General features: G+C 39.6%; 1 protein-coding gene across 1 annotated transcript in view; it reads left to right on the plus strand.

Moving 5' to 3' along the window:
• Positions 1-9,321: 9,321 nt before the first annotated feature.
• tkv (serine/threonine receptor kinase thickveins) overlaps positions 9,322-22,947 on the plus strand; it is a 34,224-nt gene continuing 20,598 nt past the window's right edge. Inside the window, exon 1 of the mRNA XM_014349078.2 lies at positions 9,322-10,261. Within this exon, the coding sequence (XP_014204564.1) occupies positions 10,174-10,261 (88 nt within the window). The 5' untranslated portion in view covers positions 9,322-10,173. The remainder of the gene's footprint in view (positions 10,262-22,947) is intronic.

Consider the following 22,947-nt stretch of genomic DNA (forward strand, 5'->3'; position numbering starts at 1 on the left):
CCCCTGAGGGGATACGGAAAAAACAATTTGCCGCTTTTACGATACCTCGGGCGTTTTTGCTGTTACGGTGGGATGCAGTTATTGATGATTAAAGAAACGTGTTTTTTTTTTTTTTTTTTTTTTTCTTACTTCAGTTCATCAACTCCATACTCGCAACGACACGAATTATTACACAATTTGTCTGTCAGTGAAACCCATCATGTGACGTTTATTCCGATTTCGCGAATAAATCACGCGAGAGGGCAATAAACACTTGACACAATGGCTAAATTAATATTTCATGCCTTTATTGTAAATACATAAAAACACTCAAGCGATCATACAAAATGTAGTCCCAATTTTTCGGTAAGTGTAAAAGAATGTGGTTAACTGCACATCAGCTTGATTTTCATGTAAAATAATAATAAAATAAGTTATGCAAAATATTAATTTGAAATAAAAAATGAAAAAATGTAATCAAAATATACATAGAGACATGTACGTAAATGCTCTCTCCGAGACGTATATAATGCATATATGAAAAAGAGCCGAAGGAACGGGAAGAGAGAAAGCTAAAACGATGTGCAAAAAAAAGAGGAGAACCGAGAAACTTGTACACACATTTATACAGGCAGCGGCGTCAGGAGCGTCTCCCGGTAGCTTATCGCTAATTAAAGCGCCTTCTCGGCTTTCTCGCGCCACATGTACACATTATACATCACAGGCGGTGCAGTGCGACAGACGCGCACGCATATACATATATACATGCGTGTATAAATACAGATACTGTACCGTGTGTGTGCTTGAATTTATACCAAGATTTCACGGGAGCGAAAATTTAACTCCGATCGTGTTTCTGTGGTGTCGCGTGAATATAGGGAGCGTATTATAGTGGTACATTACAATATTGGCTTTTACAGTTTTTTTTTTTTTTTTTTTTTTTTTTTCAAACAATGTATTCACATAACGTACGCATCACGCACTGACTGCTGCGCCTTATGTCGCATATATACACACACGGATAATTAATTTTATCGATTAACCGTGTTGCATCGGTTGAAAAAAAAAAAAAATATGCCCCGACGCTGGAAACGCCTGATGGGTATTACTCAGAGGGACACACGGGTGTACATAAATTTGCAATGCTCAAACATTATGTGATACGTTCACTTCTATGTATAGGCATTACGACGAGTAAGTCAGCGATGCGTTTTTTTTTTTTTTTTTGTTTTTTTTTCATTCCAAAGTGTAATGCGATTAATCGGCAATGCGCGTAATGTATTGTAGGTGAATTACTGCTTCGCGAGGCGAGGAGCACTTAAGAAAGATACCAGTAGAGATAAGCGGATACCAAATCAAAAACACCTATGCCCAAGTGTACATTATATGAACACGAGACGTTATACGGTGGATGTACATTGGTATACCTATACGTAATGCATCAATGAGGCGTTGTACGCGATGTTAATTGATCGTACCGATCATGTGTCGGTAGATTCATTGATTGTAAACAAAGGATATGTAACAATGAGAATTACGAACGTAAACAGATTAACTTGAAAAAGTTATTTTATCCATATGTACGATATATATGTTGTGCCTTGAGCTTAGATGAAAGTATAGTGTCAAGTGTAAACACCGCGGCAATTATTTACTTTAACGGAGAAGTAATTACTTTTCTGTGGATCCTTATGAAAACGTTGAAGGAACCAAAAGGTTGTCCAAGTCGACGAGATTGTATAAGGGAAAAAAATATTTTGAAAGCGCTTTGGGGCCCGAGACGAAGAGGGGCCTCCCTGTATCGTATAGTATCGCTTTTTCACAGCCACCGAGTGATGCCTATACATATATGAGGTAAATTGAAAAAAGCTCGGTCCGAGGAACAACCCTACATAAGAAAAAAAAAAAAGGAGCAATTGAGTCAATTACCCTCGAAAATTGTTATCGCGTTTTCGCTACACCACGAATTTCGTTTCACCTGACGAGAGTACGTTATAGGTATATAATATATCATCGCACCTCCGGAGACAAAGGGCCAGTACCTATATATTATATACACCACCTTTCTTTTCCACCCCAACAACGAGTGCACGCAGGCCAAAGTAGTTTCTCCCTGTTGTATACCCCTCATTTCGCGGCGACTACGTGCCAGGTGTGGTTCGTATCATTACGGTCCTAACATTAATTTACCCTCTTTCGTTTTTCTTGTCCACCCCATCTCTGGCGTGCCCCCGCGCAACAGGTATACACGAGTATACATAGGAAAGCGAGAGAAAAAAAAAAAAAAAAGAAATATACGTCAGAGTTTGGATGCTGTGCATGTGCATCCAGGGTTTTACGTTGCAGCGTATTACGTGCCCCGTGGATGCACACGTATATATATATACATATATAACACACGCGAGAGAAAAAGGGAGGGTGGAGAAAGAGGGGAATCTTTATATATATATACCTAAGTTTGGAGCCGACGGCCCGACTGGACTGGCGCCCTGCCTCCGCAAACACACATACGTATATACAATGTGCGCGCTATATATATATATACTTATATATTATAGCCTCTAGTCCAGCTTGCAGCTTTAACTCCGTATAGTAGGTAATATAAGGCCCGCTCATTTATACGTATACATATATACCTACTTACACACGCGTGGAAGAGCGAGAGAGATCCAAGGCGATGGGGGCCTCTCCTCGGGCGCCACGCTGCCGCGACTCCATATAGTCCTACAGTCGTCCCTGCGTACATACACCTACATATATATATATATACATATACATCCGAGCTTTGAGCTCTCGCCCACTTCCTTTTCTCTTCTCTCTCTCTTTTTTTTTTTTTTGTTCTCCTCCTCCTTATTATTCCTCTTCTCTCGGCTCCGTTGCACTTTTCTCCCTTTTGCAGCTCTCTCGAGAGTCGTTTCTGATGCTGCACTATCATAATATAGGTATACCTGTACACCTATACTTGCGGTCCATTGTTCATTTTCTGTGTATATGTGTGAGGCGTCGAGGATTTGGAGAAAAAAACATACGAGTTTTCCTCCCTTCCCCGAGTACTATCCGTAGATTAGTGTGTATGTATTGTATTGGGCTTGCGGGTAAATTGCGCTGCAGATGAGCGGGGGACACACGTCATATGCACACGAAGAGCCATAGGTATACAAATTATGCCTTACAATAGACACACCCGTTATACCGTACTATACGCGTAAATGTAAAACATGCGAGCCAACAGAGACATTGTACACGTCCTGCATCCATTACAACTGATATATATGTGAGGAGGTGGTGATGGTACGTCATTATCACATTGTACGTATATTGTGCGGTATACTACACGCGTTGTTTGTACCATCAGTACACTGCACTCACTTATTACTATACATTATACCTTGAAAGAAGACGCATGCACATGTTTTTTTTTTGTTTTTTTTTTTTAGCCAATTTTAATATTTTATCAAATTGATTCAAAAAATGTTGATTTAGGGTAAACTCTTGTCCCGCACACCGTTTTGGGTAAGCCGAATTTAAAAGCGACTTGTATTTTTCACCGTGTACCTAAAAATTACGAGCTCGAGGTGCAGAGCTGAGATTTAAATTACGACAATTGCCGGGGGAAGGAGGGGTGCATACATTCTGTTGCGCTTTGAGTTACAAACATTGTAGCTAACAAAGAGAAAAAAAAAAAAAAAAAAAAAAAAAAGTAATTCAAGAAGCAACGGACACCTCCATCGTATCATCGTACATACTTATTATTATTATATATGACACACATTTAAGTATACATCCCGGAAGGTGTCGAAGAGACTCGCGTTTCTTTTTGCATGGCATATTCGAAAAAAAAAAAAACAAGTGGTGTAACGATGTCTATATACTCTTTTACCTGAAAGTTTCACGGGGTTCATATCTCGAACCAAACCATCGCGAAATCTGTACCGTGGAATGGCCCCTTAAATTATTCATCCTCGTGTTGCATAAGTATTATATTATACTGAACGCGACGTTTTTGTCATGATCTCCTCCAGACTCCAAAATATATAAATGTATAATACACTTTGTCACGAATAAAAAACCATCCGCGGATATCGTACATAATATCCTCCCCCCTATAACGAGTCTTTTACCTGATAGAAAAAAAAAACTCCCAAACTCGTCCATTCCCACGTTATAATTGCTAATCCGATCCGTCTCTTCTGTATTTTTTGTTGTTGTTTTTGTTGCCAGCTTCTCGATTTTCCCGATGTACCTTTTACATACCATATAGATAAAAAAAAAAAAAAAAAAAAAAGAATCGCGAGTACACTTGAAAATGCGAACCACGTGCAGGTACCCACTCTGGTGCAGCTTACGCGCTCGCACATATATACATCTGGACGAGTATAGAGAGAGAGAGAGGTATATAATGAATCCGCGGAATCCCGACGCGGCGTCGCGGCCCGATGGCGCCTCTGTATATAATATAATACATGTGTATATATATGTACTCATCCACGTGGATGAGAGAGAGAGAGCTGTCGGGTAATGACGATGATCGCCATGTATATATACCCACCTACGTCTCGATAAACGGGAACGAGATTGCTTTTTGTATAGAGAGCAAAATGATGAAGATGATGATGATACATGTGTATACATTGAGGCGTGCACGCCCGAGTTGTACATTATAGGTGTACCTGACGCACGATGATTAGAAAATCGGAGCGAGGAAACTGTTTGCGTCATCGATCTTTTTTGGCGAGATCCCATACACGCGTTCAACAGCTCCATACACCTATACACATCTGTATATGTATACAGTTACGTGGGGGGGTTTACTGCAGTTTAATCGAATTTTCGACAAACAAGCGCATATATATATATATTCCTGCTTTTTACCCCTGATGGAGATGTACGTATACGTCCAAAGAGCTTGACGCTGTTGACCAGCCATGAAACGTGTCGTGAAATTGGACAGGTCTTTCATTTATTTATTTTTTTTTTTTATCTATTAATAACCAGAATATACAAAACATACAGAGCTAATAGAAACATATGAATACCCATGCAAGCCTTTAACTGCACGTATTTAAAAGACGCGTCGATGCGAGGTCCAACAATTATATAATACAAATATACCCTCTGTATAAATTGGGAGGATTCATTAAATCTCGGTGGCTTTCTCTTTTATTTCGGAATCGCGGACTCCGATCGAGAACCATCACCCGTAGAGGGGGTGCGCGAACGTCTTTTTTCCTTCCCATCACTCGGGTCGAAAGATTATTAAGTATTATTGTTTTTTTTTTTCAGCACACAGTTCTACTTGTGCAAAATATCGGGTGATTGTGTATGTGTAAGAGCGTCGAGGTGTGATTTAATGAGCCGGTGGGGATCGGGACCTTTGGTATACCCGTGGGCATACACGCAAAAAGCTTGAGCTGTGGCGCTAATGCAAATTCGCCGATAAAAGTTCCGATGGCGTATGATGGGCATGAGCCACCAGGAAATCTGATCGTTGGAGGGAGCGCGTGTTTTTCGAGCGAAAAGCTTGCGAAATCTCTCGGGCTTGCGATGGGTTAAGCTTCGTCACTTCCATACTGTTGATGTATTTTTAGTGATGATATACGCCACACGCGCCCATGTATGTTAATTGTCGTATAGCGAGCGCGTGCCTCGTGGCTTTTTTTTTCTCGATTTGTTTCTATACTCTTAATGAATTTCTGATGCCATTAGAGACGTGTCCTTGAGAAGAACATTTTTTTTTTTTTTTTTTTCCATTATCTGCCGAGGTTTTTTTTTATCACAAAACTAATAGATGAAGAATTTTATCAAATCACCTCTAAATGGCCGTGGAGATAAACTTATCACATAATGCTTATATGCTCGTACGTCGAAGTTTAACATTATTTCGGAATGTATATACTATTATATTCTTGAATTTATAAATATTAAGTTATTAATACAATTTGTAAACAGTAGGTTTAATAAAACAATTTTTTTTTTGTTTTGTTTCAACTCCGTTGGAGACTTTTTTGAACGATATCTCACACCGAGTTACACCCCAGAAACATCATATATAGAATACATTGTTGTGGTACATAAAAACTACACATTTTTATAGACAATGCGCGTAAATAAACACCTATATTCACAAGGTATGTATGCTTGTGGTGTTTATTGCACAAAACACGCGGATAAACGGCGTGTAGCGAGGCTTGTCGAACAACACGCGATACACGAGCTTCATGTATAATATATAAAAGCTCGCGTATACATACATATAAATGCAGTACATGGTTGTATATGCATGTAAAGTCTCTATAGGTTTTGCTGATTAAAATGCCCCTCGCGCGCGTATACGCCGAGTCCTTTTTTGGGAATAAAAGGAGGAGAGAAGACGCGGGAAAGGTGGAATTAAACGATTACCCGGTTTTATATGTACATACATATATAGGGAGAAGGGTGCAATGAGACTCGGTGGAAAAATACGCACGAGCACTTCGAGTTTCCGTGCGAATGTGGCCCAAGTCTATATATATATATGTACTTACCGTGTACTTTTATGGAGTTACGCGGGCGTCCATTAGCCGGAGTATCCCAGCCAAGTTTGGTAAGGTACGGGTATACGTATACAACCACTTACTCACTTTGTACTTGTATGGACGCTTTGAGCCGTCGAGATAGTTGTACCCGATGCGTATATATATATATATATATATATATATATATATATATATATATATATATATATGTACGTGTACCTGACTTCGTTTGCTTGAATACTTGTACACCCATCGAGATGTACGCGGCAAAAAACGAGTACGTGACTCGCTTGTGTGTGCTTTTGTACAAATAGCATGGGTGGAAAAAAAAGGAAACAAATGAAAAATAGGATGTTATTTACATGGGAATGACGTTTGAACGGGTTTTTTGGATTTTTTTTGTTTCTTTTTCTCTTTTCTTCCTTGAACGAATATATCGACCTAGGCGTTGTTTTAATAAGTTTCTTTAACGATTTTACACCTTTGAGACTGAGGTGATGAGAGTTGCATATTACGTGGTCTGTGATACACTCATCGTGATGCGATTAAACGACCCCATTCGTTGACAAACCAGATGAGTGTATATTTTACACGATGGAAAAAAAAAAAAAAAAAAAAGATTGTGCATCAAGTAAACACATTTGTATATAATGTACCGAGCAAACATTTGAAAAAAAGATTGTCCCGCGGACAAAGTGGATTCCGGGAAAAGCTTCAATTTATCCAACCTGTCATTGATTCTTCAATTGAAAACGCGCTTTTCTACCTCCATAAGCGCACAATTATACGTTACGCGAGTATATATATTATGCACAATTTAAATGGGTTGTTTATTATCAGAACTTATTAGCACGTGACTTGTTGATCAACGAGATTTTTTTTTTTTTTTCATTCCACCTCTCGGCAATAGCGTGCGTATACATCAAAGTACAGTTTTTCTCATGAAAAACAAATACCAATAAACAATTTATACGTTGATTAGGGACTGACGGGCAATCACTATAACTTTGCAACCTTGTAGGTAAGTACGATCATTTTTCATTAAAGTTACACTGCAGCATGGAAAAACTTTTGTTCAAGACCATATATGTGTATAGTCTGTAGCCGTATAGAAATTTAACCTTTCTTGGGAGCTTAATCGTACACAGCTTCTACCCTATAAATGAAAAAAAAAAAAAAAAAAAAAAAAAACACGATGACCAATAAGTTTATTGAAAAGCTCCCTGTAAAGAATATATATTCCAGCAACGACATAACATTAAGCACGCATCTATCTCGGGGCACAAATGGTAATCCTCGGAAAAACCTCGGAAATTCCAAGAAAAGCCAGATAATCCCCATGCAACCGGCACAAAAGCCAAAAGCAAGCGAGTCACCCGTACCTATAATATATACGTGTATACATGGTGGCTATATCAGGGCTACCCTATGTAGGTATATAATATATATAAGCGAGGGGGCGAAAGCACGAGTCGTTCTCTCCCGCCAAAGGCCAGAACGGCCGGAGCCTGTGTATCGGCTCCCGGTATCTCCTTTCGCCTCCTCCTATTCTTTTTTTTTTTTTTTTTTTCTTTCTTTCTTTCCTCCTTACTCTCTGCACCCCCCCCTCTTTGCGTGTGTGCTATATACATACACACACACACACACACACACACCTCTTGTCTCTCTTATCCCTTATTGCCTTTTAGCTTCCGTTGCGCGTGAGTATAGGTATTACGCACGCGAGATTCCTCTCGAGTGTCGATTTACAAGGAGAACGGTTGGGATGATGCATGAACTTGGATAAGTGAATGCGTGTCGCGTGGAAATAAGGGATTTTTCGTTGGGGGTGACGATGTTTGCTGTTCGGCCTGATTTTTATTTACTCATGGGATTTTCGCCTTCACTTGTAGGTACCATCCCTTCTCGCTAAACGAGATTGATTTCTACCGTATCTCCTGTGTGTATATGTATCAATTGTCATCGCCTTTTTTTGAAAATTACAAGGCAATTTCGTAGCGAATGCGAAACAACAGTGGACAAGATTTATCGGTACTGTCTGTATGAACAGTTAATTGTTTAATTTAGACGAGTGGAAAATTAATGGTAAACCGTATCTTCGCTACATTGTCGTTATCTCATCTTGCTCATTGCACGTGTGAAAATTAAAAAAATTCGACCAAACGATCAGTAAGTGGCGTAAATGCCGTTCGAAATTTATCTTATGTCCTTGTATAGGGGGTAGCCGAAATTTTTATTTATTCATATCTCCTTAATGAATTAACGAAATCTCAATTACGTAGTAATCGAATTGTTTTTCTCATCACCACTGCAGTTCTACTGCCGGTTAATTTTTAATAACTATAATCCCGATCACTTGCTTTGATTGTTTTTCTCTCACCATCGCCGTTGCTACTCTTTTTCTCCTTTCCGCAGTTTTTCTCTTCCTTTCTTTGGTTTTTTTTTTTTTTTTTTTTTTTTCCATCGCCAAGGAGAGACAGCCTCTATTCACCGCGCGTACTCTTACACAGCCGCACTCATCCACCCACACTCTATTTAATTCATATATATATATATCACTGAGGGAGCACTACTGCAGCGCCACCTACTCCGCTCCGGTTTTTTGTCTTTTTCTTTTTCATCGGTGCGGAGTTCTCCAATGCTCTCTGTTGCTGCTGCAGACAGTGCAGACGAACATACGTATACGCGCGCGAAGAGAGAGAAAAAGGAGAATCGGCAACACACACACACACACACACAACCAAGCGGTTCGTACAGACTGTGTATACTGTGCTGCCGAAGCACGGAGCAAAGTAGTTCTCTCGCTCGGCTCGGTCCGACCAGTCGCGCAGCGTCAAGTAGCTCTGCTCCAAAAAAAAAAAAAAAAAAAAAGAGACAGAGACGAAGAAATTGGCGATATCGGCAATCGGCGTGTTGTCTGGGCACTCCGATACGTGCAAGTGTGCGGAGCATTTACACAACAGAAAACGAAGAGCACCAGCGTTGAATACATTATTGTTTTGTCGTTGTAGCCGAGGAGAAAAACCCTTGTGTTTTTTTTTTCCACCCTCATCTCGTTCGCGTTGAGATTGTGTACACCCCAGAAGAGTGGCATCGTGTTTGTGTGTATTTATGTGCGAGGGGCCCGAGGAATGTATAACAATGGCACTCGGCCGATAAGATTTTGCAGGAGCTCCGAAAACTATCAGCCTCGCTCTCATCTGATGGTTTTATTGTCGACATGGGAGAGAGCTGGAGGATGATTAGCTCGTTGGACTTGATGTAAACATTCGAGCAGACCGCCAGTGTTTGAACTCCATGCAAATCATTTCTTGGGTCAATGAATAATACTATTCGTGGTGTATATGTACATTGAACCTGTATCGACGTATCTTTGGTCGTATTGTCTTGTTTTGCGATTTCGTGCTTGCGTACGTCATTTATAACTTTCCTCCTCGCGATTCGTACATACAAGTTGCACACATACGCAGATAATAGAGAGGAGGTACTGCCAGCAGCCGAGTTATCCGTTATCGAGCTGCAGCAGCTGCACTGTATAGAGAGAGAATACACAAGATATATACGGAGAGAAGCGAGGAAGAGAAGAGAGTGAGAGGAGCACGGCACAAGTACACATATATAGCAGCCTGAAGAGAGGATATAATATATAACGTAGAAGCAAAGCAGCAGCCGTGAGAAAATGGCTGCGTTCTTGGCTGGACTGCCGGTCTTGGACGGGCGCAGCCTCAGGATCTTTTTTCTCGTGTTCGTCGTCAGGACTTTATATGGTGAGTCGACGATTGCGATGGATATATTTTTATCCCCTTGCTCCGTTCAACCGACGATGAGTGTCCCATGCGAGAGCGGAGTGTACAGCGGTACCTGCCTCTGCAACCTATTGAGCATCCTAACCTCCGTCTCCTCCTCCTACATGTTGGCGAAGCGGCTGGTTACGTTCCTTTTCCGATCTCGGTGATAATTTATTAGCTGTTTCGATTTTTGTCTTGCTCCACAATGGTATAGTTGTTTTTCTCCTTTGGCGCGTGCGAGCCTGCGAAGAGAGAAGTAGTATCTCATCTCGCACGACTCCGTTTTGTTGGAGGAATTTTTGATGGATGCTAGCAGAGAAAAGGAGGGAGAGGGAGTTGGTTTCGTGATTTTTTTTTTTTTTTTCTTCCTTCGCTTCGTATGGCGCGCTGCGTCCTTGAGTGTCGCCAAAAATACTCGGAAAAACGCGTTGGAAAAAAAGAAGAAAAAAAAATCATTGATAACAGATGGTCATTACTTGGGTGACAATTATTTTATTTTATTTTATTTTTTTCAAATAGATAAAAGTATAATATACGATTTAATCTCAACTTTAATGTCACTAATGAACTTAATGTTTGGTTTGTTGTAATTTAGATAATAAAGATACAGGGAAAAACAGGTGCATTTGATAAATCGAAATAACGATTGCAAGACAAAGAAAGAGAGAGAAATTGCCTTTTTTTCGGTGTCGCTTATCGATGCGTGGTCGGTGACAACGACGATGAGTAATTAGCAGTGTGTAAATAGATGCCATTGATTTTGCTTAGCTCTGAGGTCATGAGCATTTTTTTTAGGAAAAAATAATTCATGTTCTGTTAGCTCGTGACGTGCTTCGCGGACGTAATCTTTTGGCAAGTGTAGCGGATGCAATCTAATACTCGGAAATACAAGTTGGTTCACAAATCTATGAAACCCTTTAAATTTAGAAATAAAAGCACATATCGAACAACGCTTTATACATCTAAAGACACACGCGCGCACCGCAAACTACATCTCGATCTGTATAAGTTTTCGTTTGTAATAAGACACACATATATATACACAGTTCTCGCAGCAACAATCCTCACGTAAGCTTCTATATTTAATGTACTGATATCGCGGTGAAATTTTAATAATGAAATTCAGCGAAAATAAAGCCTCGGTATGTAAAAGTTTGGATTAATTGCTTACCTTTTTTTTTCCCAAGAAACGTTAAAAATACATTTCGTATATTCCCGGTGAACTCCATACTACGCGCTCCAGGGTAGTAATTTGATTCTCATTAAAACGCAGCGGTGACGAGCATCAGAGGAATTCCTCGTTTTTAACGCTCCGTTTCATATGCCTAAATATTTTTAGACCTCGCACGCCGTTTGTCACACGTAGTACACAAGATACACACTTACGCGCGTTTCATTTTCCGCGACAAACTAACCCACCCACGATCCCCTCCCCCTCAACGACAAATCAGGTTCTGTCACCGCGGTCGTTGTTTCGATAGCAGAGGGGAACAAGGAGATAAGAATGGGTGTGCGCGCTTTTTATCGGGGATCTATTACTGCGCCCTTCTAAACGACTGCGAACATACCTCTATATACCTCTCTGTTCCAAATCTGTTTGCACGCATGGTTCGGATATTCCGGTGTTTACACTAGCGCGGGTCCAAGTATTATATTTACGAAACCGTAAATTGCGAAAATCTCTCGTTATGTATAGCTCGGTGGCGGTGCTTCATAACGGCCTGTGGGTTAACGGCTCTGTGTGTGAATTTTAGGAAATGGCCCGTGTGTTTTTCTAGACCGCGAGTTTGCATGTACTCACGTTTTCGCGCGATAACACACCCACGCGTCCTTTTTTCGTTGTGGATTCGACGCGCCCGTGTAATGTATAACAATATAATGTCACGGTTTAAGGACCATCGGAGTTTAAATTGAATGACCATTTGCCCATAGTAAAGAGAACTAAACAAGACACGCGTAACAAAAAGGAAAGTCTAATTTAATCCACATACGTCTAGGTGTATGTGTGTACTAGCGAAAAAGTTTTCGAGTCGCGTGTAAAATATCCTCGAACCGGTTGAACCAACTGTATAATACCGACAAGTGTGTTTTAAATATACATGCATATTTGAGTTACGAAATCATCGGATTGGGGAAAAAAAAAAGAGTCTCAACCCATTTATCACTTGGAAAAACCATCGTCGTAACGAGCTAATCTCGCATGCACATCAGAGGCTCTCGCGGCGAGAGATACCGCGGAGCAGCTGCTTTTGCTGCACAGTATAATATATATATATTATACTTGCTTATACATCGCGGCAGCGTCGCCTCGTCTCCGCAAAATTATTTAAAGAATCGTCCGAAATTCGTCACTATGCGCCGACATTCTTCACGCATCCGCGAAATCTTCCCGCGTTAAATCCAGTCCTGCATCGGTACAACTCCGAATTTCATTCTAATATACTTACCCCTTATAGATACTTGAGTACTGCACCTCTCGGTATAATATGTACGTGCCTCTGGCATTCCTGTGCTCCCTCTCACTCTTATATGCACTCTCGCAAGGAATGCTTCCATACTTGTTATATACGCGCCGCCTTCGCTTTGCTTTTCCTCTGAACTCGTTCTTTTTTTTTTTTTTTTTTTTTTTTTTTTTCTTTTTTTTCCTTCCATGTCTGTGAGTGTAGTATGCTCCCGTTCCTTTCTGTACTAGAATGCAAAAATGGAGGTGGTACGTGCAAACGCACACAAGACTCTCCTCTCTCTCTCTCCAGTAGTAGGTATACTTTTTTTTTTTTTTTTTTTGGACTCTTCGGTACATTGTCTTTGATTGGTCAAAGGTCACAAATTTTTATTTTTCTTTTTCTTTTTATTGGAGGTGTAAAAACATGTAATGACTATCGCCTCGACTGTCGCTCCATGTGAACCTGCACACCGCTTTTTCTCTTTCGAGTATAGTTAGTTATTTTGGCCAATCAAAAAAAAAAAAAAACATCCCCAAACTCGGTATCGAGATTTCCCGGAAAGATATGATATCCTCTGTATTTCATTTCAAGAGAAAAATTGATTGTCAAAGAATCATAATAGGATGAAGGTGACTACTAAATATATTTTAATTCGATTGAACGACCAATTGATTTTAGTCTTTAATAAAAAAAAACACATAACTAATGAACTCGCAACTTTTCTCCCACTCACTATATGTAAAGGCTCGCGCATTATTTTTTTTTTCTCTTCACCGATGTATATACCGTCGCGCGTATACTTTCGCACCGTGTACGAGCGTAGTTCCGGTAGACAATTTTTTAGTCTTCCCCGAACTGTATCCCGATCGGCTTGACTCTTCCAAGAACGAAAAAAAAAAAAAAAAAAAAAAAAGTAGCGAAAAAACTGTCGCATTATATTATATACAAGTACACACACTTTCTCGAGACTATTGACCTCATAAATCGCAAAGTCGCGAGCAACCATACACACATGGGATATGAGGGAGAGAGAGAGAGAGCGGGAATTTAAATATAAACGCACGCTAAATTCCGTCCCGTCAAAAAAATTATATAATCCGCACCAGGCACTGCATGATTTCAAATACTTACACCTTCGTTTATTGTAAACGCGCAATCGTCACGTGTTCCAGAGCATAATTATATAGTAGCCGTCGTCCTTGTCTAGCTTATCTCTAGGCCACGCACACGGTTCTTATGTACTTTTTCTCCCTCTCCCCCTCCCCCCTCTCTTTGCAACACAATCGCTTTTGCCGTACGTATTTACTTTTTTTTCCAAAGACCCTTTTTTCACTTCATTCCGTGTCACTGCTGCGGGTGAGGTATGTCTACAGTACGAAAAAAAAGGCACGCGCGCATTGATAAGCGAGAAGTGATGTTACCGAAGAAGAAAAAAAAAAAAAGAAAAACCACACTTCTACAAATGTAGTGTAAATTTTTGCGGTTAATTTGACAAAGGATGAGCGATTTAGGTTTCAACACCGACACATCATCCTTGGGTTGAAAAGTTCTGAACTGCTACAATATGCGTACATGGAGTATTATTGTAAGCGCAGCCTCTATTTTCATTGATCCAAGTTACCGTGTGAGTAAGAGCTGGGGGAAGAAGAATGACTGTCGAACAACAAAAACCTAAAGGATAATTGATCGAAGAATGAAAAACGATTAGAAAGAGGATTATGCAGATGCCGGTTTTCATCTCTGCATGCAAGGGGCGAAAGGCGGAAATGGGGGTCGGGAGGACATAGAGATTACCGAGCAAACGAGAGGGTGGTAAAGGGAGGAGCGCAGGTTACATTATCATCTCCCCGAACGAGATTACAAATTAAGTCGTTTGCTCGTGAGTCGTATATATATGCAACTTTGGATAAATTGGATTCACGTTTTATAGTATACGCACGCACTTTGCACGTGTGTACACCAGCGTTACTTAATCCATTTTCATCCGCTGTCCAAATTTCACACCCCACTGCGTAACTTTTTTTTCCACGATCGTAAAAAATTACTGCATTGCCTCTCTTCGATCGAGCGCCAACTAATGTTTTCAACGCGATGATTTTACATTTTCGTGCACACGCAACATAAATACATAAATATTACACATATTGCAAAATTGCGGTAAAATCTAAACGGGGGGTATTAATGTAATGCCGTCTTTGTACCAAACAGTTGAGTAAACGATGCGCAAGTCTATACGTATTTTTTAGATCAGGGTGCGAGGACCCCGAAGCCGAAAGAAAATGACACAGGCACGCGGAGGGGGCGGCTGTAGGCTCCCTCGGATCTTGAAATAAACGAACCGGTATGCGCTTCCCTTTTGGCCGTTTAGCGAGAGAGTTCGTCGTCGTCGTCGTCGTCGCCCCCGTGTGTCTTATATATATGTATACGATGAGCAATGTTCTTCTCTCTCGAGCCCATCTCTATTTTTGACGATTTTTAAAATCTCCCCGCCGACTGTGCTAAGAATCTTTGAATTAGGAAATGATGTCTTTTTTCCCCTTTTTTTATTATTATTGTTATTAAATTTCGTTGCTCTCAATATATAGAAGAAGCACTTTATGATGAAACTTATCGACAAATTTCAATCATCATCGGTCCATTTTTCTCAAAATTCAGCGATCGAACGATATGATTACGTGACATTTTAGAGAACCCACTAGTGTGCATACAAACAAGACGTAAGATTCCCTAGCAAGTGAGTTGTACGGAGAGAGAAAGAGGACGGTGAAGTGTATCTGTACGTGTACATACGAGGAAGGGCATCGGCGTTGGATGGATAGACGGGAAGCGCGAAAAGCTCGGCAGCGCGCCAAGCTTTTTCTTCTTTTTCTTCTTCTCGTCTACTTCTTGCTCGCGCCCCTCCCTCCTGCTCCCTCTTCCGCACACGGCACACCCCCTCGACTGTATATATACATATATATATATATATACGCGTAAAAGGCGAAAACGCCGTCGGAACCACAGTAGCGGCAGACTGATAAATCGCCGTACAGCTCTCCTTCCTCCCCCCCCCATCGGCATCCTGCAAAGCGTCAGCTTCCTTCGCCTCCCTCCCTCCCTCTCCGGTCCATGTGTCCTCCTTCTGTTCCCCGCGCGTTTTCTTTTTCGTCCGCGTCGCGTCCTTGTTTTTATTATTCCATGTTGTTTTTTTTTTTTTTTTTTTTTTTTCATCTTTTTCTCTGTCTAAGCTCAACTTTCCCGCACGTGCAGCGTGTTTCCGTTCGGTATAATGGTGTTTTCTCTCCCTCCCGCCGAGAGACGCTGTATACCTTGTGTGTACATACAAATAAATAATGATCCATCGTTTAAATAATCCCGCCTCTCTCTCTCTCTCTCCGCGCATCGGGTGTATATATGCGTGGATTATCTTTCTCTCTTCGAGGAACCGACTCCGGGTTTTTTTCCGAAATTTCGTTCCCTTACGTGGGTGATGCGTTTGTGTGCGCACAATGGGCCGGAACCTGTTTCTCTCTCTCCCGCAAAGGTGATGGAAAAAAAAGAGAGAGGGGTAAGATCATGTATTGTTCGCGTTATTTATCCACTGGGGTGTGCCTACTTGTGTCTCGCGCCTATACAAACACGCGTGGCGCGAAAAAAGAAAAATAATAATAATAATAATAAAATACACGCAAGAGCGACCCATCGTTTGTCCCATTCATTCACGCGCCCACGTTTCGCGTCGCCTCGACTTCTTCTTCTTCTGTTTTTCTCTCCTTCCACATAAATACATCCTCTTCTTTTTCTGTCTCGCACACATATTTATATATATACACGCCAGCCCCGTTCCACGTATCTCCCGAAGAAGAAGCTTTCTGTTTTCTCGCCCGTTTTGGTTTTTTTTTTTTTTTTTTTTTTTTTTTTTGCTCGTTTTTTCGCGTCTGTAAGCTCGCGTGTGCTTTTTGTGTCTCGAATATATAGAAACTCGGAGCGAAGAAAACCGTACATACAAGTATATACGCTCGTGTCTGATGTCCGTCTGCCTGTCTCATGTGTTACGTTGGCTAGTTGTTCCCCCGTGGAATTAGTTTCGTGCGTCCTTTTCTTTTTGAATATAGGCCCACTTATGTCTCCGCGCGAATCCTCTCCAAGTGTATGTGTGCGCGTCAGCGTGTTTTGAACCATTATTATTTTTTTTTTTTTTTCCATTTCATATACATTACTTGACACGTATAGCCACGCGGTCAATTGTCACATTTACATCTCGAGCATCGAGTCAATATGAATGTAAAACGATGGACAGAGAAAGAGGATCTTTACAATATGGACAATGGCGAAATAAACGAAAGAAAAGCACCACGTGGTGCGTACAAATATGTATATGTATAGTAGTATTCCCAAGGAGAGCTTATTCACGTATTATTATTACAAACGGGCATATCCTAAGCAAACAATGCGCATCGGCTCCATTGAATTTTCGGACTCCCCAGAAACACGCGTCGCAGGACTCGCGCGTGTTTTATCTTCTTCTTTGGGCGCTTGGTAAAAAAAAAAAATTCCGGCCGTGGACGCTTGTTTTTTTTTATAGTTGGGGCTCCTTCGTGCAATCCGACACTTTTTACCCCTCGGGGAGAGAGTGCGTTTCCTCGCTTGGGAAGTAACTTTTTTTTTTTTTTGGGAGAGAGTTGGAGTTTCGAGCGACGACTTTTAGGAGGGATTAAAAAAAACAGAGAGTAACTGGAGATATTTTTTTCCTTGCATAGTTTTATTTATTTATTTTTTTCTATTTTCTCTTTGCATTTTTACGTGCACGCGTATATATACACGTTTTTAAAAAGTTGACACTTTTGTACCGTGTTGAAATTTTCACGCAACCACGAGCTTTCGAGCAAAGTGATTTAAACGCTGATTCATATCCCTATCCCCCTCATCGCGCGTAGACGCAGTTTCACAGTCATATCGGATAAAATAAAATGAAAAGCAGCCACCCTCCCAACCCCCTGACAAAAAGAAACTGTATACGATGTCTCATCGCTATTGTACGAGAATTATGTAAGGGCTAAAAGCTCGAGTGGTGGCAGCAAAAAGCTCGTAAAGAAGGGATGACGGAAAAGGGACGGGGGAGGGGTGGGAAACGATAAAACGAAATTACGGACCACAGGGGGAGAGACGGCAGCAGCCGTACCTCATATATATATATACATTCATGCGCATGTGTATACAATAACAACTCCCTCTTTATCTATGAATCAGCCTCCGTAGATATACATGTACAATTTTGCGGAGGAGTAGAGAAATGAAAGAAAAAGGATACTGAATAAAGATATATACGTGCACTTTTACGTATAGCGATGGGAGAAAACAACGTGTAGATAATATACAGATGTATGGATCCTCCTCGAGATACAATCGAGTTTGCCCCCCCCCCTCCTCTCTGGATCGTAATTTAACCATATTATATAGTATTTCACGCAAATCTTTTACAAAATACAAGGACTTGTACGAGTGCTTAGGATGATGCATCGAGGCCAGGAATATTACCCTACGTCCCGAGCGAGTCGAGAATGTAAATTACTATGCTATACATAGAACGGAACGAGTCGAAGGGGTGGGCTCGATTACTTTTGCCTTTTTTCTCCCTCTCTCTGCTCTTTGTATATATTATGGTGATCCTTGAGGAAAATGTCGTGGTTTCTCTCTTTTTTTTTTGCCGTTGTGTGCGTATATATGCAGTATACACGGGGATAAGAGATACCACTTCCATAATCCTCCGCTACACGTGAATTCTTCTTCTTCTTCTTCTTAGTATACATACACTTTTCTACCCTCCGATACTTGAAAAAATCGCGTGAATTTTTGACTTAATTTTTTTTTTTTCTGTAAGTACTGCATGGACGATGTATCCTATACGCGTACTTTTTTCAATAAACTTTTCTCAGCCGCCTCTCTCCATACTCCTCGTTGTATAACCCAAACGATTCATAATCGTTAAATGGTATTCATACGAAAGAATGCACGTTTTATGAGACCATGTGTGACATATCATGTACTACTTATATAACGATTTCCATATCCCGTGTAGAAAATAAAAATCGCGGATGCATCGGGTATAAGAGACGCTTGACGTCCAAGTAAATATTTGTCGATTGAGAGATATAATTAAGCGCCGTGCGCACAGCTTTAAAAGTGTATTTACACTTTACACGTACATGTATATACGTACTTACTGATACTTACTGCCAAAGGAATGAAGAACGAGCGAGACGAGGTCGCGCGTATTGTAATCTGTCATGTTGCGCTTTAGGTACTTACTCTGAAGTATGGAATTCGTGCACTTTTTGAACTTCTCGTATAATCCTTCTTTGAGCATCTCCGATCGCTCTCCTAATAATTATATATTACAAGTATTATTGAAAATAATAGGTATAGGTGTACAAGTCCTGAACATTGTACCTAGGCTCTCGTTGATTATGATGCTTCGTATGTATTATCTTTGAAACAAATAAGTGTATTAAAGAGAGAGTTGTTGCTAACATTCATCACGCAAATAATATACATATAGTGTAGCACATCAATGCGCAAGATTTACGATCGCTTCATTCATAGACAATCAACATATGAGACTTGACATAATTATATACATTAATAAAAAAAAAGCAAAATATATATGACTCTCACATGTAATGTAAGTGAGATACGGCTGAAAGGATTGTGTTATGCCTTAATGATACATAGTAAAAAATTATCCATCCATTATCGCCACAATATGTTTGCTTCATCGTCGCTTCTTACGTATGTATATCTATGAGACTTTGTTCGTACCGTACGACGTGTCATATACGAGGCAATGAGTATTCTTCTCACGCGCGGGAGTATGAGATTTTTCAATAACCCGGCAAACTGGCGGGTAATGGATGAAATAATTAGGTAAACCTTTTTTATAAATGATTTATGGATTATTATCCGCCACTATTGCACATGCCATACGTATATATACCTCTTGGTACACATAATATACGGTTACTGTACGGGTTGAACAACGTTGAACAACTCAGCTCGCAACTCGGTGTGAAATGCAAACGAGTACAAGTACTCGTGTCACATGTGCGTGTGTCCATGATACCTTGTATACTTACATATTACGATTGATGGGTGACACGCGTTTTAGTTGACGAGGCGTCAATTAAAAAGCAACCGAGCGTGACGACACTGGTGCTACTATTGTGTTGCACGTGTACTCATTTTGTAATAATAACAACAATATTGTATATATATATACGTAAAGCAAAAGCTCGAGAGATTTCCTTGTGAAGTACTATATTTATTTGAAAGACAGTGGGGGTATTCTAATGTTTTGTCCATAAAAAAAATCGAGACGCATCGATACATTTGTTTGGCCCACAAAATTTAAATGAAATGAATCGAAGGAAGGCATCGGTCGCCCATACACAGTGCAGAGCTTAAAAAGTTCAACTTACATAATATGACGTTTAGTGGAGGAATCACGCGAAGGGAAAGAGAGAGAGGGAGAGATCAAACAACGAGCCGCTCGCAATTTGCGAGATCCACGTGTGCGGTGCCGATGCGGGTCTACTTACACGATCCAACTATATTTCGACTCTACCGCGCAAAGCGTAGCACACTATTAATGCAATGTCGCTCCTTGTCCTGCACACATACGTACAAATACCTAAAAAGAGCATGCGGTAGAAAATACACGGACAGTACAATAAATTCGGGATTCGCGAGTATATAGGTATGTACGTATAATATATATATATGTCTGCATACATATAATTGCAAATGCGACTTTCGTGTATCTCGAGTCGCGGAACGACCACGCGGTGTATTTGTAGCTGTCTCTGTCTGTATATAGGAATAGGTGTACACGCGGTGGAGGGGAAAAAAACCAAAACGCAAAGGAGGAGCGTCGCTTGGATTCTGGAATTATTTTTTTTTTTTCCCTCTCGATTCGTTCGTGGGAATATCGAGTGTGCTTGCACAAGTGTGTGAGCGTGTATATACTTATGCGTTTTTCTAAACAATCACGAGATGATACGATTTACAATATATGGCGTCTCCCAAGTTTCTACTAATACACAAAATTAATGTATGATAATAATTCAGATAGGATTTAATTATTCGTACACCGATAGGGTATCTCTTTTGATGAACGTCAAACTAAAATTATTTTTCCAACAAATAATCAGATATTTTGTTTAATAAATTCAAACTGCAGTTTCAATTGACAAATACTGACGAGCAATTCGTGTTTTTCTGAAAATTGTCCAGTACTGCTCGTAAAAAGATATTCCGTACGGTTATCCTGCCAGTGGCATCGGTATCTATTTCAAGAATGTGTGGAATCTGCAACAAAGTCAAACAGATAGTTTGTATACTCGCTCAGGACTCTATCGCTCGGACAACGAAAAATTTATCCGTGACAAGAAAAAACAATAAGGATTCTTTCATGACAAGCTTATTTCCTGGTATTCACTAATAACACGCATAAATGGGAGAACAAGATAAACAGCATGTCTAGATCTCTATATTACTGTTGTATAACTCTTTCATATTGTAATTATTTATTTGCGTTGAAGTACAGTATTAATTGTATAAATTATACCAATTTAATCAACCTTGCATATAAAATATAACTCCTATTCTGTTGAAAATTGTCCAAATTAAATTATTCTAATATTTCAACTACTCGCAGTTGCATTTAATCATATTTAAAGGTGTAAAAAATAAAATGCATAATTCCACAACAAGGTCAAACACACATTTATTGATACCAACAATAACTTGTATACTAAAGAATTTCTCGTCAAACAATACATTTCATTATTTTCTACCTCTTTATGATGGTAAAATACCTTGAAGCAACCAACTCGGATTATTTGTCCTTGAAGATCATTTCTGCGCTGATCAAAAGTCAGATTAGTTGCGCTTAATCCTTTCTTTTCATCCCAAGTTCCAAAATGACTTTTAATCAATTCTCGATCCCTTGCAATTTGGTAAACTTCGCTAAGCTCTCGAGCATTTATACCCGTAATTTTCTGCATTACGAGAAATAGGCAGTTGAAAGGAATGTAGTTGTTGGAGAAAAATTCATCAGCTTTTGTTTTTTCACTCAAAAAAATCATCCATTGAATGTTGTCTGTTACAAACCACAAGGATATTTCCTAAAAGCGTATCGCACACTCAATTACTGTGATTACAAAAGTAGTATAAAAACGTATACAAATAAATAAAAACTGCTTAGCAAAAACTATCTTCAGATCGTGAAATCTGAAAAATGCTTCTTGTTTCTTTAATCAAGTTCACGACTACAAAAATTTTTTATCAAAACAAAACAACCAAAATTAACATAATGCTAACTTTAAGAAACTGTTTCATCTCTTCGGAGTCATTCATCAGCACGATCAAGGTATTCTGCAATTCAGAAGTATCAATTTTCATCTAGAAAAAGAAGTATCAGAGAACGTTAGTGGCATATAAATATTTTAATTAATGATCAGTGATTATTACGAAAATAATTAAATAATTTTAGTATGATTGTCTGTCAAATCATGCATGTATTAGATGAACTGAATGCATAAAAATGATGGTTCTTCCTCGAGTAGAAATTTTTATGTTTTACCGAAATGAGAATGTCATATATAATACATTGTAAGGCCATCATCACACGTAACAGCGCAATGTATAAAATATTTTTATGCTTGCAGAGCCCAAAGATTTTAATTCAAGGACTATCTTGTGTACAAATATACAAATAAAGCTGTTTTTCTTCTTATGGACCAAATAATCAAGTATATAATCACTTTCATACGCAGCACAATACAAACTTGACTTTTTATGCTAATAATTATTTTTACCCTGTCAAATAGTAATGTAATGCGTCCAACTACTTTTATTTTTAAATAAAAGCCACTGTGTACTGATAATGCCTGAAAACGATCTCGGTGATCCTTTTTAAAATGTACAATTAAATAATATTAAATGTTTTGTTCAGAGATTTTTTTAAAGTCAAAAAAATGTATCCAGTTGCTAACTAAAAGTTTTGTTTCATTACCCTTGATTTAAAGACTTCAATTTGATTAAAACATATTTTTACCATCGGCAAATAGATTTTCATAGTATCAATAAGTTTATTAAGCACGTGGTATGGATTGAAAAAAAAAATTGCAAAAATTTGGTTGCGCACGACCGCGCTTGAGCCAGGTATTAGCTGACCTGTCATCC

This window comes from Copidosoma floridanum, unplaced genomic scaffold (assembly GCF_036245765.1).
Source record: "Copidosoma floridanum isolate Cflo_tuat_1 unplaced genomic scaffold, Cflo_Japanese_pri ptg000019l, whole genome shotgun sequence".
Classification (NCBI taxonomy): Eukaryota; Metazoa; Arthropoda; class Insecta; order Hymenoptera; family Encyrtidae; genus Copidosoma; species Copidosoma floridanum.